Source organism: Boleophthalmus pectinirostris, unplaced genomic scaffold (assembly GCF_026225935.1).
Source record: "Boleophthalmus pectinirostris isolate CB_2022bp ecotype Guang Dong unplaced genomic scaffold, ASM2622593v1 HiC_scaffold_5, whole genome shotgun sequence".
NCBI lineage: Eukaryota > Metazoa > Chordata > Actinopteri > Gobiiformes > Gobiidae > Boleophthalmus > Boleophthalmus pectinirostris.
Genome location: NW_026571404.1, coordinates 28,129,947 through 28,150,196, shown reverse-complemented (window position 1 = coordinate 28,150,196; position 20,250 = coordinate 28,129,947). Strand labels below are relative to the sequence as shown.

Genomic DNA, 20,250 nt, shown 5'->3' with positions numbered 1-20,250 from the left:
AATATTTTGCAGATATTTGACGAGGAGCATAACATTTGGTTCCTGGACAATGGCGGTGCTCTCTTGGCGGTTCTACACGCTGCCCAGCCCATCCGACACTTGTGGTGGGTGCTCCACGTTGTCCTCTAACTCTGTAATTACAGCAGATGCTTACAGACTAGAGAGGGAAATCACCTGGGTGCAATTCCATTCCCGATGCATGATTACATTTAATGTTTTGGAGCGCTTGATAGGCTCAAGTTTGCCGGATTGTATCGCCGGGTAACAAAAAAAAGAAAAAAAATGGAGGGGGCTCAGTTACAGGTTTGTGCCGTGAAGAGCTTTTATGTAAATGAGGGTGGAAAATATGAGGTGCAGGATGGACTCGTAAGTTGATCATATTGTGGGAGTCGTAATGCTATCTACGGTCCCCACGCATTCGGGCAACTGTCAAAAGTGATTAAGTCGAGAGAAAGATGATTTGAAACTGACTCACAAAAAAAAAGAGCAATCTATTCCACACCTGAGTTATCCCTTCGTATTTCAGCATTTGTCATGTATACGCTATTCACACAATTGCTCCAAGTATGACCTTTCTGTATTTTATGTAGCTTTGTCCGAGATTACATGCGCGGATATGTTGATGGACAAATGTTTTCTTATATATTCCGCACAGGATCAGTCTGGATGAAGGGAAGAAATGGGATCGGCATACTTTCTCTTTAGCGCCTTTGTACGTGGATGGGGTCCTGATGGCACCAGAATCTGAAAATCACATTATCACGTAAGTAACAGACTCACTGAGAAATCCGTGCGGAGTCAAACAATACCAGTCAGGGGAAATTATCTGTAGTGCACGCATAAACAGGCAAATGCTCTGTGTTTTGTGATTGGCAGTTAAAAGTAGAATGGAGCTTTGGTGCTTTTAGTCAAATTAGCTTTTTCTTTTTTCTTCTTTTTTTTTTTTTGAAGAATGCACCCGGCAAACATACAAACTCTTACATAACTTCATAGAGTACATTTTCATACAAGTAAGATGGGTGAAGTGTCTTGCCCAAAACTCCTAAACGTGTCACTTCCCAGATGACGATCAGACAAGATTGGATATTTTGAAGCTGGTATGGCTACTTTAAAGTTAATATGAAGAGGTATTGTCTAACAGCAAGTCTTGTATATTTATTGGCCAAATATTAGCATTATTATTCTGATTATTTTTACTTATTCTATTTGCTCATTGATTATATTAAGATTTCATTGTAATATTGTATTTGTGACCTATAGTGTCCGAGTAATTTGCCATGCGTGTCCATAGGCTCTATTCATGCTTATGTCAACAAACTAGGAAGATGTTTGGAAAGATCCGATTACAACTTCCAGTGTAGTTACCGTCACCGGGCTCGCCTAACATGGATCTGTTAAAATCGACTGTGATAAAACCCATTGAAGTAAATGTGATCAGCGGTAAAATGAAGACTGCATATGTATGTGCTGTTTGGAATCATCTTGAATTTGTCTCCCTCATCTCTTCTAATCGCATGTACCCAAGTGCGCTCAGAGTTGTGCGTCAGAGGTGAACTTACAAAAGCTGATGTATACTGGTAATTGTTGATTAGAACATAACGTAACGCTACAATGACTTTTAGATGAAGAGAACTGGGCCTGGGAAGTTATAATTGCATCTTTCCAAACGTCTTCCTGGTTTGTGATGTAATTGTGAATTGAGCCTATAATGTCTAAGTTTAACGTTAAGAGCTGATTGATTAAAAGCAGATTTAGCAGGCTGATTGGCAGACAGTGATAGACAGGTGACAGGAAGCAAGAATACAGTCTTCCTGATTGAAAAACAACAACTCTCTTTTGACATAACAGTATTTGTCGTAAATTTTTTTGTATTTGCATTTTTAAGGTTCTTCGGACACTTCAGCTACAGGTCGGAGTGGCAGCTGATCAAGATCGACTACAAGGGCATCTTCAACAGGAGATGCATGGACGGGGATTATCAAACATGGCACCTGCAGTACAAGGTAAGGGCAGTATTGAGCAGTATGGATTGACAGGCCTGTGCTGGTGTTGACTATGAATGCACTATCCCCATATCATACACAAACAGATATAGTGCGGCCATCTTAAAGGGTGCATGCAGTCCTTCTGAACTGTCAAAAAGTCTAGGTTTTCAACTCTAACTTAGTAAATGAAACTTTAAAGTGAGGTTAGATTCCTACACAGTGCAGGTCAATTCTGTGGGGAGTATCCATGTTCTGTCTCTAGTTTTCCCCATTAATGTTTTTACTGTAAAAAACTTTTTCCCTAGCACAAATATATTGTAAAAACAGTTCTGAAGGTCAAAATGAAATCACTGTCTGCTGTCTGCTTCTGATTATAAAATGTTTTAGCATTTGTGAACCCGGGAAATGCTCTGACCTCTGAAATTTTAGAAACTTACAATGGTGAATATTTTGTATGCGAGGTATGCAATAGGAATGTGAGGAATATCTTTGGACCATTGCAAACTGTTTAAAATGAAAAATGGTTATGTTTCTACTTCTAGTTCATCTTTATAAGACTCGTACAGCTCCTTTAAGCATAATTTCCACATCAACCCAAAATATTCACAGTAATCTAATCATCAAGCTAGGTTTTCCTGACCAAGATGTAGGCTCATTTTGGTATTTAAATTATCTGTTTAGAACTTGTTTTCAATACAATAATTCAACAGACACATTTTTCTAGTGGAGAGTCTGTTTCCATGGATAGATTATTGCTTTGCCTATAATATTCCAAAATACTTATCTGTTTTCATGGTGACTGGCAGGTAACATTATCAAGATAAGTTACAAGCCAGATCTGTGGATAGACGATCTTGGTCAATATAAAATGCATGCATATTTTTAACCATAAAAGCATCTGCAATTGAATAATTAGGAGATAGTTTAATGTTATACTGTATAATGTCCTAGGCAAAGCAGAAGGTTACATAGTGCACCTTTACAGTCATACATTGCCAGTGCAAAGGGGTTAAAATTTACAAGTACAAAATGTGTCTTTTGTTTGTTTGTGACAGGGGGAGCCCTGCGTGATGGGGGAGAAGCAGATCTATATGAAGCGTCGTCCCGGCAACCGCTGCATGCTGGCCCTGGACTACTCCAGGATCTACTCATCCGAGCCCTGCGTCTGCAACTCCTATGACTTTGAATGGTAATGCCTCCCTTTACGGGATTCATGCTGAGGAGAGAAGCACACTGGGCTTTTGTTCTGTGTTTACTGAGACATTTCTCTCACTTGAAGAAATATTGCATCAGGTTTGAAAGAAAAATGTAGGTATGATGTATGAGACTTTAAACTGAAATGGGCTATTTAAAATTTCTCACTCATGCAAAGAAGACCAGGCCATACGTATCAAACTATCTGCTGATATGCAGTGAAAATAGAAAAACTAAGCCAAAACCTGAATGCTGAACGTTAAGCTTGAATTTAAAGGCTCTATATTATACAAACTTTAGTCTTTTGAGCTTTAAGCCATGTTAGAATGTTGTTACCTCCTCAAACACTTACTTGGAGTTGTGTTTTGTTTCATTCACAAATGACTGAGTAATCCTTTATTATTAGTTTGTCTACATTTCCAATGCTCCAAATGCTATGTTCCACCTTGTGATTTATCTTTTGTTCAGTTGTGATTGGCAATTTCAGGGCTGAAATTATCCAAATGATTCTAATGAAGTTGTATGGACAAAACACAGTGGAACACTTCCTGTATTACCACATACTACATCACAAGGTAGAATGGAGTGTTTTCTGTTTGAAAGCAGCCTAGTTTGTGTGTTCACACTACTCCATATGTATTATTGAAAATTGTAATATGGGCCCTTTCAATCGTAAACAGGTTTTAGTTATCCATATAAGTTTGAGTCCTGATGGTGAGTAAGTATCTGTATTCTTTTTAATGTTGTCTTATTTACTTGTGATTATTCTGATACAGCTCAAGTCATTCTTTAAAGCTATTTGCAGGAAAGTGGTACATTTTTTTGTTAACAGTCTGGGTTTGAATTGAATTGATATAAAGTTTTTTATTTATTTGAAATACTTTCACAAATCATTTTATTCAATGAGTATCTAGTTTCCCCACTAGATATACTATCGGTTAGTGTCTGATTTTCTATACTTTTGACAACACCTAGACCCAATAACTCAATGTATTACAACAGGAATCAGCATTTTAACCATCTTAGTTTTAGCTTCCCCTCTTCTGTATTTAATATTATCGGGTCTATAGAAAATTATGATGTCATCTGAAACCCAGCCAACAGAATATGTGAACTGTGAGTTTGTGAGCAAATGTAAAGTTTATTCACCGATCATTCCTTTAACATTGTGCATTTGGGCGATTAAACAGGCCCGAGTGTGAAATCAGCTCCTGTCAGCTTAATAACTATGTCAAATTGCAGTGTAACGGGATAAGCCCTGGATCATTCTGATGGATCTGAGTTAGGAACCTTCCATCACGACGTTGTAATTTGCATAATATGGGGACAAGTGGCTTTTTAGAATCCAATTAATAATGAATGGTCAAATTAATTTTAAATATCTTTTATCCATCTGTGAGAAATTCTGTTTGATCCTGCATGTCTGACAATCAAGTCTCCCTTAAATTATGCCGCTGCGCTCCAACTGTGAAGTATTTGCCCTCACACATAAGAGCCTTCGAATGTGGCACTTTATAATTTTATGAAGTAACAATTTTCATCTTTTTTGTTCTTCTTTTGGCAGCGATTACGGTTGGGAACGCCAGACGGACGGAAAGTGCTCCCCTGCCTTTTGGTTTAATCCAAATGGCGCTGCTAAGAGCTGTAGCAACAGTCAGAGCTTTCTTAACAGCACAGGGTAAGTGGCCTCCGATGCTCAATCCATCACAAAAGGGTATTATTCTATTCCAACACATTTGTCTTGTAAACACAATATTTGCCTGTTGTTACAAAGAAAGTGGAGAGGAAATAGCAATTTTGCCTGTGTTAAAACTGAAAAACCAAGAATGGAGCCCTTGAAACTACCACAAAAGACAAATAAAGACAAATAAAGTGACAGAAAGTATTCATTATTAACAATGCAAGTTTATCGTTCCCAAATTGAGTCTTATTTCACCATCACATATACCAGTTGAGTGAAATGTCTTGCCGATGGACACCATGACAATATACACAGGAACTGAACCGTCAATCTTCAGAATTGTAGGCAAATTCTCTGATCAGTATAAAATGTACATTGATCAGTTCAGATGTTTGATCTGTTTTATTTTTTGTTATGTTAAAAACATTGTGTATAAAATGACATTTAATAGGGTGGTTCAATATAGTTTTTTTTTTGTCTTGCTGTTTTGGTTGATAACCCATATCTGCCTATACTAATTTTATGTTTTTAAAGTCTATAGTACAGACCTAATTTATGTTATGTTTTGGTATTTATAGTGAAGTTTACAAATTAACATATCGCTTTTGTAAAAATAACAACAAAATGTGTCTGGGAAATAAATTCATATTTTCACTTACCAGACCAATACCAATACTGATATCTGGGGAAATCCTGCCAATAACTGATGGCCAATATCCCAGCTCCAGCTTTTAATGTCAAGGTTCACAAGGCTGTGCTGCCGAAAAAGTGAAGGTGGTGGGTGCGCGACTATAGTTTTGCAAGGATTCATGTGGTTCGGAGGGAGATAGTCAAGGCGGGGGCCACTTGTTGTCAAGACAGCCGCCTTAACTATAAAGTGCTGTGGGAAACACTGCATTTAGTCAGTACATTTAAAGACCTCTTGATTAAAAAGTCCCAAGCTTATCATTGACTATTTAATGGCTAGATCTCAATACGAAAAAAAGAAAAAAAAAAGATTAATTACACTGAAATGTTGAAATCCTTAAATGACATTGCCAGTAATCACCATCTATGACTTTACTTCAAATGCCCTTCCAGGTACCGTAAAGTTCTATCCAACAACTGCAAGGAAGTGGGACGGAACTCCTTCTCCCCCAAGAGGCAGAGCTGTCGCCCCAGACCACCCCAGGGCCTGCGTCTGTCCACAAGCACTGGAGAGCTCAGCGCCAACGTGGGAACCAATGTCACCTTTATGGTCCAGCTGGAGGATGTGAGTCAACCTATAGGCCCATTCATTATAACCTGTCGCTATGGGTGGCCACTATGGCAGGAAAATTCATGTCACAATTTTCTGCTGCAGAAATTACTTGTTAAAGGCGCTGTACCTGATTTTTACGGTATTAAAAAACACGGAAAACACAGCTGGTTCATTTTAAATTGTTGCGGTGGTCTAAAGTTATTACTCACTTCCGTAGCACATTCCCAGCATCCTAATTATTCACTGTCAAGAGTTTGTAAGCATGTTTCACAACTTCCAGAGACCAGATTGGACTTTTGTTGTTACAGTAATATTAACAACAAGTGCACCAGTCTTACTTCCTGCTTCCAACTATTAATGAAAATCCTTGCAGATGCAGACAGCACTAGGCCTGTCACGATAATTCCTATATCAACTTATCGTTCAATATATGAAAGAAGGAACAATAATTTTTAAGGTCAATATTTATTCAGGGGACATTTTATTTTCTTACTAAGAAGAGTTTGGTTATTTTTCTGTACTATGATAAGATTTGAACTTTAGAAGGTTCAAGTTAGGAGATGCAGATACAAACGAACTGCTTAAGAGCTCATATTTATAACAATATTGAACAGTTACAGAATACTTTTTGAGGGATAATTCTGCCTTATGGTTTGGATTCAGTATTATCTTTTATGGTCTATATTTACTAAAAATGTTTTATCGTGACAGCACACCCTGTGAGTTGCTATTACAATATATCTGTTTTGGGAAAAATGTGAAAACAGAGTTGGTTCATTTCAAATGTTTTGCAGTGGTCCAAAATTATTTCTCGTTTATCTTATGCATTCATCATACACCCAAATCATCATCATACCAGTTTTGCCGTGACAGATATTTTAACCTCAAACTTATACAATATATCTGTTGTGATGCACGACAAATTTTGCTCAAATACATTAGGAAAAATTGGGCACTTCAATTACATGGAAGAAAAATGGTTAGAGACCCATTCATTTTAAATGACTTAAGGTACGGGCACACTTGTCTTTGTTTAGTCCTAGTTTGAGCCCAGTTTAGTCCTGGTATGTAGACTTGATTTGGTCCTCTTCTAGTCCTGGTTTAGTTCTGATCTGGTCCAGGTTTAGTTGCAACTTTAGTCCCAGTTTAGTCCTGATATCAATATGGTTTGTTTGTATGCATGAATGCACCATCAAAAGTCTGTATATTTATCTCGATTTGAGAAGTTTTGACTAGTTTTGATGCAGTTGTAGTTGATTAGTCAAAATTACTTCAAGGTAATTATTCTAAATTCTAACCATTTTAACAGAAAAGCACTCAATCAGTAGACAAGCATCTCTCCAAATTGACAGAACATCACAGTGGGATCAGCTCACAATCAAACTCCTATCATCCATCCTTACTAGTCGTAGGCTCCTTTGTTAGTTTCAGATTTATTTCGGTTGATAGGCCGAGATAAAGTCTTAGCTCAGCCCGCACTTCACTTGTTCAAATCTCAATAGAATCCCTGTCTTCTCTCACTGATACCCAGCTCCAAAGCATTACTGACATGTCATAGGGGGAGCTGGAGGTGTGAGCACTTTGGCTAGCTGGAGATTCATTCTGTCTTAAGCCCTCGTGACAGCTGGTGCGTATGTCTCTTTCTTTCCGTACCCCAGGGAGACGCTCAGAGGACTACCATGCAGCTGGATTTCGGGGACGGCATCCGAATCACCTACTCCAACCTGAGCCGGACCAACGACGGCATCAAGCACATCTACAGATCCACGGGAATCTACCGAGTCACGGCACACGCCCAGAACAGCCAGGGAGCAGACAGCAGCGCATTGTTCCTGCACGTCACCAGTATGTGTGAACGGAAGAGGGGGAGAGGGAGGGATAGGGACAGAGAGCGAGAAGAGGGAGAGAAGGGAAAATGAGAGAAGGGGAGAGAGAAAGAGAGAAGAAGTACATTTTGGATTCTAGCAAAGGAGTATATAGTGGGATATGTGTTCATGGGTAGCGTCACTAGTCTGTGTCGGTCATGCTTGTGTTGACCATGATAGGTTTTAGAAGATGAAAGTCCTGCTGAGACTGTACTTCTATAGGCTTACAACTGCTGTACATGTGTGCGTACCGATAAGGAGGTTAAAGCATTTTAGAGTGGACTTTTGGAACCAAGTATAATGCCGTATGTAAACAGAGGTGGTAAAGTAGCCAAAAATTGTACTCAAGTAAAAGTTCAAAATAATATTATAAGAGTTACTTCAAAATAATATTACTCAAGTAGAAGTACAAGTATTTGGGAAAAGCCTAAGTAAAATGACTTAAAGAGTAACTGTCTGGGTGTCACATAATATATTTTTTTTTATAAGTTGTATAATTTGAAGTTATTGCAAACTGAAGGACAAAACATAAAAAAGTACACAAATCTGAAGTTTTCAAAGGATAAACACAGAAAAATATTTAAAGGAGCAATGCAAGACACACAAATGTTCAAATTATTTCATATTGTCAACAGGCTTTGTCATTTAGACTTACACAAGTGGGAACAAATCTAGTAAATTATATTTTATAATGGACAATAGATCCAAAATTCTGTCTTGTTCCTATTTGATACTGTGAAAGTACAATTAGGCTAGCCCAAATAAACAAAGGACCTCTTATCAAGGCACACTTTTTGGATTGAAAATGGTTAAAAACAATGGGACTGGGACTGTTAACATTGCGGTCTAATCTGCATTATCTAAATTAATATAATCTAATTTATTCATACATTTTGCTCACACTGGTTCCTTCCATAATGATACACTGTACAATTAACCTACTTAAAAACAAGTCCCCTGTTGTTTCATTCATTTTAATGAGTTAGTGTTTACATTCAAATCCTGGTAGAGATGTAATTTTATACAATCAATGATGTGAACATCGTCACGATTCAAATGTTTTGGCCCTGAATGCATGACTTTGATCAGCCAAGTATAATATCATAAACACTGGAAGTATTAAGACTTTTTTTTGGCTTTTTTTTACTTCAGTTCCCCCTCATGTCTGGAGTGCACCTATTTTTCTAAATTCTCCATGTCAACCATCACATCTGTTGAATCCTTTTTCAAACATTGTGTTAGTATGGTATTTCTGAATAATAGGGCATTAGTGGTGCAGTCGATTGCTGAACTACTGCAGGGTGTCTGGTTCTGAACTTTGTCACTTACATGTTGTTATAATTAGGGATGGTTCAGTATGGCTTTATTTGAGACGTTACAGGTATTTGTGGCCGATATTAAGATTTTAAAATCCATAGCAAAAGCCACAAATTTAAGTTAAGCTATAGTAAAAGTCACAAAATAATAAATAAAAAACAAAATAATAAAAAACTCTACTTATTTGGTACAAAATCATTTGTTGCATGATTTTATAAACACAGCCTTACTATTCCTAATTACTAAGTCAATTTTCCATATTTACTCCAGTCACAAATATGTGGAAGGGCATCTGTTGTAATATATTTGCAAATTAGATTAGTTTTCACCATTTCAAAACTATACTTAACACGTCTACCACCATAAAGAGCAAAAGAACTAGCCTCACTGTATTCACAAGAAACATGTTTTTTGTTTTTTTTTAATACTCATCCTTATTCTAATCTATTGTCTCGAGAGGTTAATGTAATCAGCTCCTTGTGTGTGTGTGTGCCTCAGGTCCAGTGGAGCGCATCTATCTTTCGTCTCCCATAGTGACGGTCCGGGGGAAGGAGGCCAATCTGAGTGTGCTGGTCTGGCCCAACCACACCAGAACTCTGACCTTCTTCTGGTGGTTTGACAACAGCTCCGAGGTTAGCGAAAACAGATGCGTATGTTTCTCTCTCCACTGGAATATGCCTATTCCACACTTATACGTGTATGGAAGCTCATATTATGCATAGTTTTGTGCACATTTAGCAAAAAGTGCCTTTGTTTTTCTTACTCTGACTAAAGTAAATATTCAAATCTGTTCTCAAGTGCATTACTGTCAAATAATTCTCTCTAGTTTAGTTCAGTTTAGTCTATTGTTGCAGATTTCCTAAGGTTTTAGACAGACAGATAATACAGATGGGGACAGGTACAGTGAATAATGTTGAAATGCAGCTTTTGTGGTATTATAGTGGGGATAAACAGTCACATTGCAATTTTTTTTTATCGATCGATTAATACTTTTTTCTTAACATGTATTGTTTGTGCATAAATGCCAAGCAATTGCAGCCTGTTACGTGGCTGGCATGAGTAAAGTTTTGACATGTAAAACAATAAACATGCATAGCTACTATATATATATATATATATATATATATAGTTATATTTTTTTTTTTTATTTTTTTTTTTTTTTTTGTTTTTTTGTTGTTTTTTTTTTCCATAATGCAAAGGGTGAAGGGTAATGTTTGGAGGTGCTTTAGTGCTGGGCACCCTCCTCTGCTCCTCCACTATGTCTGCACCTTTGGTGTATGGCTGTGCTTTTTCACTTTCACAATGAAACTTCAGGAAATGTATCTCCTCTCATGCTGAGAAGAGTTCAGAAAACAGCTGCTGCACCTTCCTGGACAGTTTCTCATTGTCTTTGCGGGTTGCATCTCCACCGACTCCAATGCCAGTGGTTTGAGAGTCTCTGCAGGCCTCTAGATATGACCTGTTCATGTTTTTCATCTCAGCCATTTTATTGTCCTGTGCTTTAAGTTGTTCCTTCATGTTTTCAAGGACTTTGCTGGTGCTGGATAGCTCTTGTTTGAGCTGGACACTTTCTCTCACTGAACTGTTATTACAGGCATTGGATCTTCTTGTTTGCATTAATGTGGGTTTCCAGCTCTTTGTCTTTCTTCTGGACAGAAGCTTTGAGTTTTTGCTTTTCCAAACCATCAGTCTTATTCCTGACTCTTTTGGGATTTCCAAACTCTTGCTTCAGTTGCACATTTTCCTGTACTTTTGGACCATACAGGCACCGGATCTCCTTATCTGCATTAACCTGGTCTTGCAGCTGCTTGTCTTTCTTCTGGAGAGAATCATTGCGTTTTTACAACTCTAAGTCTTGTCTTGGTTGATTTTCTCCTGAGAACTCAGCTTGAGGTCCAAAGAACTGCTTATTTAGATCTGCAAGTGTGGCCCTTGTCCACTCCAACTATTCACAGTGCGCCCTGACCAGAGCGCTCTCCTCCAGGGGTGGAAGGTTCTGGACCAGGGGTGGAAGTATAATAAGTATAATAAGAATAATTAGCATGCTTGCAATGCACAAGGTAAGAGAGGAATAACTTTGAACCACTACAAACCATTAAAAAAACAAATTCTGTTTTTCACATTTTGAAGATGGTAAAAATTTGTACAGTGCATTTAAACAAAACAAAACCAAAGAATTATACTTTTATGTGTGTAACTCACCACTGACTGTTTACTCACCTCCTCATTATGCTTTGTGTCAAGGGCTCCTCTCTTTCTTACTCCCTTCTCCTCTCAGGATATTCACTACATTTTTCTCCTCTTTTCTCTTTGATTCCAGCCGCTCATAACCTTGGAAGGAAGAACCTCGTACACATTTCAGAGAGTGGGCCAAAACAAGGTCACGGTCCAGGTGGCCTCAGGGAGTAACGTCATGCAAGACTCCAAAGTGATCACTGTCAAAGGTGAGCACAAAAACACAGCTTTATGTGTCTAATTGGTATGAGGTGGTAAATACAGAGTGTACAGTGTGGAGGAAGTGTAGTGTCTTTTGGATATTATGTATGCAAGATTATCATGCACTTTAAGATAACAAAGTGTACAATATTAGTATTCATTTTGTTTAAACATGCCTCACTAATTGTATTTACAAGACACAACATAATTTATACTTACCGTTGTGTTTTGTACTTTTTATTTTTATTTAAAGCAGCATTACGCAACTTTTGGCCTATATGTGACTTAAAAGTGAACTGTAAGTGTAAGGCAGTGCTGCACATAGCAATGCAAACATATACACATAGCAACATTTTACTCTAAATGTCAGCAGAATTACGTTGTAGACAAAAGGAATTAATAAAAACTCTAGAAATAATAAATAGTAAAATCAATGAATAAAAAATATATATAATTAATATGTGTATAATATATAAAAAGAATAAAATAGATAAAAACTATAACTGAATAAATAAATAAAAGACACAGAGGACCACATAACTCACGTGGTGTTAAAAGCCAGAAAATAAAAGTGGGTCTTAACATGTTCTTGTCTAATTAGAAAACATTTAATCTATTGCAAAGAGCTGTGTGATTCACTATGACTCTTTGGGATCAGAGCTGATTGGCAGTGCATGGTTCAGTTTTCTAAAGCTTTTCTATCGCCCCAAAAAATCCATGCATACAAGCCTATTCATGGGTTTCAGACAAACAATTCCTTCCTGATTTGAAGGACCTTTCCCCATTCAAAAGATATAATATTTTGATTTGAAATGTTTAATTGCTATGACCATGGAAGATAGTTGCCATAGCTTGAAACCCATGAAGACTTGCATGCCAAGTACGTTTTAAAGGAGCTGTATCAGATTTTTTAGTTTTCAAAATGTTAAACAATCCATTTTTTAAAGCTGTTTACAACAGTCCAAAGTTATTCCTCACTTTCCTAAGGCTTTCCTAGGGCTTTCCTAGCATCCTAATTATTCACCTTGATCACTTTGCAAGTGTGTTTCACAACAAGACCAGAGGGGAGTTTTCATGATTCAAGATTCAAGATTTTATTGTCACTGTCACAGAAAAACAAAATTATGTTTAAAGCATCAAACACTGCATAGTTTTGATGTAACTACCACCAAAAAAGTGCAAAAAATATAGCACTCGTAAGACCTCTGGGCCGCTGCGTCTGTATGTGCCACCATCACCATAATGCTAACAACATCTAGCATGTTAACAGCACATTTCCTGATTCCCTGAGGACAGAACATGTTATAATTAGATGCAGACATCACATCTGCCTTATTTTTACCTTAGGAAGTGCTTAGCTTATGCCATATGTCTGTACATGGAAAAAACTTGGGTACTTTAAGTGCTTTGGAAGTGTTAGGTTCTGCAAATCAACAACACTTTTAATCCAAACATCCCTTTCTTCTTTTCTTTCTCTCCCTACGTCTCAGAGTACTTCAGGTCTCTGCTGTTGTCCTTTTCTCCGGCACTTGACGAGCACAACCCTGACATCCCCGAGTGGAGAGAGGACATAGGACGTGTGGTGCGGACAGCTCTCTCACAGGTACATCGCTCCCAGCCTCTCCTCAAGCTATTCCCCCACAACCAACCCCACAACTACCACCACCACCACCCCCCATCCCTCCACCCACCCCTGTCCAGGCAATGGTGGCTCTCAGGGACATTACTTTTTCATAGCACGGTCTGGCATGATACAAAATTCATTGCGTTTTATGGTTCACATGACAAACTTTTAGCCTGCTTTTTACATGACCTGTGTCGATGGTAAATGCACGAGGCTGTATAATGCATTAGTCCGCTGAGATTTCCTCCCTGATTTAAAGTAGAACATATGGATTTGTACATGATGATGAGGAAGATGAAGAGTGGTTTGGGAAAAGGGACAGAGTGTGAGAGATGTGCTGTTGCTTAGACTATTTATAGCAGGGATGGGACATTTTCGGCTCTTTACTGGGAGTCGAATCTTTGGAATCTGTTCATTTCAAAGTGATGTTCAAAAGACTCATTTTGTATTTATTTATGTTGAAAACGTCAGACGAATGATTCATTTTATCAAAGAACTGGACACTTAGAAACCTGACCAAGGCATTTCATCAGCCCAAACTTAAAAATCCTATATTACACAAAAATGAATGTTGTGAGATTTAAACTATCTTAGAATTGTTGCCTCTTCAAAAACTTACCTGTCCTGGAGTTGTGTTTTTTTTTTTTCATTCACACATGTTTGAGTAACCCTTTATTGTTAGTCTGTCTACATCTTCAAAGGTCAAAATGCTCTGTCCCACCTTGTGATGTCATGTAGTGGTAGTTTTCAAATTAACAGCTAACATTTACATTTTGTTCAGCAGAGATTGGCAATTCCACAGCTGAAAACATCCAGTTGATTCTAATGAAAGTGTAAGTAGTGTAAAAGCACAGTGGAGCCCTTCCTGTATTATTACATGACATCACAAGGTGGAACAGAGTGAGACTGCTTGAGAAAAGATTTGAGACTAAATATGCAGGGTTTATGTGTAAAATATGTGTGAATGGAACAAAACACAACTCCAGGTATGTTTTTGATGAGGAAACATTATAATATAGATCAGAAAATAGGGTAATATAGGCCCTTTGAACTAATCTGTCTCCATAAAAACAAGCTGGCGATGCAATCTAAAACATGACATGTGTGAAAAAAGGCCATACAACTCATTAACTTCCAAGATTTGCATGACAGGTGACATTAGCCCTTCATCAGATATATGACATGTCTGATGAAGAGCTGGGGCCCAAAACTTCAAAGTGAAGCATACATTTAAAAAGATAAATAGAAATCTGTGAACTCTGCTGACCTATTTTTCAACTTTCTCATCAAACATCACTATACCATTTTTATCCTAACAGAATCACAGCACTGGGCTGTGACAGATACAGAACTACATTCATACCATACTCCATACAAATGTAATAGATAACCCTGTGTCAAATCACTATTTCACCTTTGCACTGTTTCTCCTTACTCAGCTCTTGTATATAGCCGAGATGTATTTTGTATTAGTTCTACATCTTTATCTTTACTTGTACATTTGTATAATTATGCCTTATTTACACCAGTTTCTACTTATTTTGAATGTATTATTACCATTTACATTTTTGCTCTGTGTTATCAGCTACTGTGTCCATATAATTTACCTTGTGGATCAATAAAGTTTGTCTTAGTTTAAGTCTATCCACTACATGACTATTACCACAAAGGAAACAGAAGTAACTCTTGCTATCCCCCTCTGTGTATTAGAAATGAAAACCTCAGTGACGTTGCTGGTGGTGTGTTTTGATAGGTCTCGGGTGTAGCAGAGGAGCAGCTGTTGGTGTCTCTGTATCCAGGATTGCCCACCACAGCGGAGCTCTTCATCCTGCCTGATGCACATGTGTCTGGGGAGCACAAGAGGAGGAGCGATGAGCTGCACACGGTAAACTAATACTCCAAAGTCATTCAGAGTGGACTATTTGAGACCCTTAAACACCTAGCAATAACTACCTCAACTAGGCCTGTCACCTAATTAAATATAATCAACTCAGTTTTGTGACTGAAATGAAATGTATTGACATGTTTTCATGTGTTACTGTATTGTCTGGAAAAGGCATAAAATATAACATACTCTTCATCCTGCTCCTTTTCATTCATTTCTTGTAGGTTTAATGTTATGACACTGTTGATGTCTTTTTATATTTTATAAATTAAATAAATATACAAATGATACAAAAAAATCATAATAACTTATAGTTCAATATATGATAGCTGGGACAATGTATTTTTTTTTTTACTATATTTCATAGATCATTCATAATGCAAATAATGATTCTGAAAATGTTTAAATCCATGTTGTATTTTCTTGAGTTTTCAGACAATCTTAAAACATTTTTGGTATTTATTACTAATGTGTGTGCCGCTTAGTAACTGCTGAACAATCTGCCACAAGTATACAGGCAGAGCACCCCCAGCATGATGTTACTGCAAAGTATCAAATGCATTATACATTCACTCCATACTCGGTGGTAAGTTAATATTGTAGCCACAGCTGCCCTGGGGTACACTGATGGAAGTGATGCTGCTAAGCTGCGCCATCATCAGTCCTTCCAACTACCAGCACTCACATCACATTCATATTAGGCAATGTGGATGAAGTGTCTTGCCTAAGGACACAATGATAGTCACTGCTGTCCCACTTTTGCATCTGGTATTCCCAGTGGTCTCCCATCCAACTACTAACCAACTCAGCCCTCCTTTGCTTTAGAGATCTGACAAAATTGATTGACAAGCTGCATACATGGATACAGTTCCCATTAAATATACAGTATTTTGGGGAATTTTTTTGACTTTATTTAATAGAATAGAATATAAACAAAAGTGAATGTAGAGATTTTGGCAAATTGTCAAGTCTGGTCTCTAACCCACAACACAAATCCAAGTTGTAGTGATTTATTTGCAGAGACATAGCTGCTCTACCATTGAGCCAGAATACAACTAAAGCAAATAGACAAAATACAAAAAAGCAAAATATGAAAAACTCTAAGCAACCACAAACGAGAATATTTTGGCAGTTAATTGTGAATATTGGTAAATTAGTAATTTTGTTTTGAATAAAGTGAATAAACAGATTAGTCAGGCTGATATTTTATTCTGTAAAGCTTTTCTCACTTCTCACTAAATCAAAGTCACAAGGGTATTTTTAAATCACTCTGACATATTTTGCCCTTCTGCACAGCCCTCCATCTTTAATTTCAGCCCAAAGAAGGTTAACCCTTTTTTCACCAGACCACCTCTTTATGTCAAAATATAAACCGTTTTTGTAAATCTTGCAGCCTGTTGGACAAGGTAGTGTTGTCAGGATACTAAAATTTCAAATTCGATTTCAATACTAAGGAAGAGACTTAATACTCAATACTGCTTCCAGTACCACAATCATAAAGACAAAAATGCTTCTTTAGACAATAGAATGTGAATCCTAGTACTCTCTTTTATATTATTATTATATCGTCCAGGTAGGCTCCACAGTGGCCCATGGGCTTTTTCTAATCGATGTGGCTTATATTTGTTCTGATACAGATAATTATACTAAAGCTATTCAGGAAAGGTTTGTTTCTGTCCTGTGAATGTGAAGTTTTAGTATTGATATCTGCTCAAATGAGACTAGTTTCAGTACTAGTTTTGGTATTGATTTGATTTGTTTTTTTGATACTTTTACAACCCTAGCAGTGTTCCCCACAGGTTTATACTAAGACTATGATGGCATAATTGATCCATATTTGAATCATTTTATTTAATATTTTGGTGTATAAATGCCACTTATTGCTTCTAACAAGAACAGCACAGATTAAAGAGTAAAATGGTTACTTCTATATGTTTATGTTAACACTACAGTCATAAAGTTTCATTTGTTTTACCTTTTTTTCTCAGCTTTTTCTGAGCATTTTTTTTAGACTATGGGGGTGAGAATCAGACTATAGTGTATAGTATATACACTATAGTCTCTTCTATTAATGGGAAACACTGTAAAAATCATGGTTTAAGATACTATACTGTGTTCATTTTGATTTTCTTTGTGTATTGCAGATATCAGATATTTTTGTGACTGCCCTGAATCAAGGCCTGGTCCAGTTTGAACTCAAAGCCAATATCCGCATCATTGTGTACGTCACTCAGCAAACTTTAGGTACGTTTTCATGTTTCTATTTCCTAATCTGCAGCAAATCGTTTTTGCATTGTGCTATAATTCATTCTATTTTTGCAAATTAGTCTTACAGGGTTGAAAACAAACACATTAAACATGATTGCACTCAAATCTCAGTGTTTGATGGAGTTAAATTAATCTTCTAGGCTGGGGCTCAAGTGACTTTATAACTTTCTAAATATTTTGAAACTGCTTGGGGCCATTCAAAATTCCATGATAGAATTTGCAGTGTCAAAATACAGATAGTTTGTCCTGGTTTGTGTTTAATAGCTCCACAATCACTGGGTCTATCCACCTGAAACAAAAACAGGCAGAAAGGTCAATGCTTTCTCTGTCAGTATTAATGAACTGAGGTGATAGTCCTTTTTATAACACAAGGAAAAAGTGGAGTTAACATGACAGGCATCAGTTTCATGAACTTTCTGTTAAGATTAATATGGCAAATTTGCGAATCCAATGTCTATATGCTTTTTTAATATCTATCAGCTTGATGATTTGATTGACAGCTGTATTTGTAAGTTAAACCTCCCACTGGCAAGGCTGGAAAAAGAGGTGGAGATGAGGAGGAGTCCATGGAGACATACACTCTAACTGAAAATGTTGGATGTTACAATACAACCTATATTTCAAAGTCAATATATATGCAATATTTTTAGGACTTTCTCACACAAAAGAAATAATATTTTGTTTTATAACACTAATCGCTAAAGCAACAGTGCAAATTTTTCATCATTCTGAAACCCATGGATACTTAAAGTCTATTTCAAGTTCTCACATGCATAGTCACAACCATTCACTCACACATATTGTCTCTAGACTACAACTAGATTTGCATAATATGTTTAAAAGGTAGGATTCAGTTCAGAGTGCTCAATGCAATCATCCCAATGAGCATTAACATTTGTGAGAAGACTGAAATTAGAACTGATAAACTAAAATGAATTCCAGCAAGCGTTATCAGTAAAAAAGACATGACATTTTGTTCTTTGCAGAGAACATTTTACTATCTAAAGAATTGTAACCTTTGCTATTTGATTTTTAAAATGCAGTTTAGATCCCACTGCGATATGATGTACAGCCCTAGCGTGGCATAACATGAAAGGGCCCATGTTATGCAATTTTCTGACATATGTTGTAATGTTTCCTCATCACAAACATACCTGGAGTTGTGTTTTTTTCATTCACACATGTTTAACACACAAAACCTGCATATTTAGGCTGCGAAGACAGTCCATCTTTCACCCTCATACAGGAAGTGCTTCACTGTGTTTTAAAACTTCATACACCTTCACTAGACTCATTTGGATAATTTCTGCCCTAGAATTGCCAATCTACTAATGACCAAAAGGTAAATAGTAACTGTTAACTTGAAAACTACATCTTCATGTATGGAAGATAATTTGTTTCATCAGATTTTGAATTTTAAATGCCGTTGAATTTCTCACTTTGAATTTTCTAACTCTGAAAAAATATGTTTGAATTATTTTTATTCAGAATTTTAGTTGCTGAAATTTTAAGTGTACATTTTCAAAGTGTTTAAAAAAAATAAAAAATTAAAATTAAAATTCACTTTGAGTGTAAAATTTGCAGTGAAAAAAATGTGTAACCAAGATCCAAGATACCAGTTCAGAAGAAATCAATCCAAAGTGATCTGATCTAATTTAGTAACAGGCAGGAAATGAAATGGTGCAGTGAAGTGATCTGATTGGTCAGAATTAGCCTCATCAAAACCTCAAACCCCGCCCACAGATGGAAACGGCCAATAGGAAACAGCCTCTGTCCTCCTCACTCACACAGGATCGATTGGAATCTTGGATCTTTGTTGTGAAATTTTTCACTGCGAATTTTACACTCTGAATTTTGACTGTTGAATTTGAGGGCTTGAAAATGTCTGTGCTGAATATTTAAACGGTGAATTTTTTTATTTTGAATTTGAAACATATTGAAAAATTATACTTTATACACTTATATAAATTATACAACTAAAATTCAGAATAAAAATAATTCTAACATCTTTTTTCAGACTTAAAAAAAAATAAAGTGAGAAATTCAGCAGTATTTAAAATTCAAAATCTGATGGAACAAATATTATGACATCACAAGGTAGAGCAGAGCATTTTGAGCTTTGGAGATGTAGACAAACTAATACAAAAGGATTACTTAAACATATGTGAATGAAACAAAGCACAACTCTAGATATGCTTTTGATGAGGTAACAATATTCTAAATCTCACAAGAGTCATTGTTGCCTAATATAGGACCTTTAAAATGCAAAAAAAAAAAAAAAAAAAGTCACAATATTTGAACTTTTCGCTGCTGCGCTTGCACTCTGCACTTTATGACCTCTGTCCATTACACTGTACTCTGATATACGACCCCCCGATCAATGCTGTGAGTGACACAGCAGGTGCTTGGTATGCCGCGTGGCCAGTGGGCAGGGTCACCGTCTCATTAGCATATCGGCCCAAACGTGTCCATCACCGCCGCGTGTCTTTACCCTTTTCATCCACCAGCGGATCTGTCTTCATTTGTGTCTGCGTACAAAAGGTCTGGCTCGCCTTTAAAATGATCCCCCAAAAGGTCAAACCCGCTTCATAGGCTTCAGTCTGGGAGGAGAGCGGCTGGATGTAGCAGTACTTTGAATATTGCATCTCAGCATTTCCGAAAAACCATGACTATGCATAAGACAACTGCGCCAAGATCTCCAACTGAGACGCCATGGAGCTCCCAAAGGTGCTTTTAATATCCACAGGGGGAATAA

At 37.0% G+C, this 20,250-nt stretch overlaps 1 protein-coding gene across 1 annotated transcript in view; it reads left to right on the top strand.

The window, feature by feature from the left end:
- The window catches only part of sorcs3b (sortilin related VPS10 domain containing receptor 3b), a 144,983-nt gene that overhangs the window by 111,862 nt on the left and 12,871 nt on the right, over positions 1 to 20,250 (top strand). Inside the window, exons 13-24 of the mRNA XM_055162445.1 lie at positions 13 to 104; positions 656 to 763; positions 1,886 to 2,003; positions 3,041 to 3,174; positions 4,744 to 4,857; positions 5,941 to 6,112; positions 7,759 to 7,945; positions 9,781 to 9,914; positions 11,603 to 11,726; positions 13,209 to 13,321; positions 15,096 to 15,227; positions 17,372 to 17,471. Of these exons, the coding sequence (XP_055018420.1) occupies positions 13 to 104; positions 656 to 763; positions 1,886 to 2,003; positions 3,041 to 3,174; positions 4,744 to 4,857; positions 5,941 to 6,112; positions 7,759 to 7,945; positions 9,781 to 9,914; positions 11,603 to 11,726; positions 13,209 to 13,321; positions 15,096 to 15,227; positions 17,372 to 17,471 (1,528 nt within the window). The remainder of the gene's footprint in view (positions 1 to 12; positions 105 to 655; positions 764 to 1,885; positions 2,004 to 3,040; positions 3,175 to 4,743; positions 4,858 to 5,940; positions 6,113 to 7,758; positions 7,946 to 9,780; positions 9,915 to 11,602; positions 11,727 to 13,208; positions 13,322 to 15,095; positions 15,228 to 17,371; positions 17,472 to 20,250) is intronic.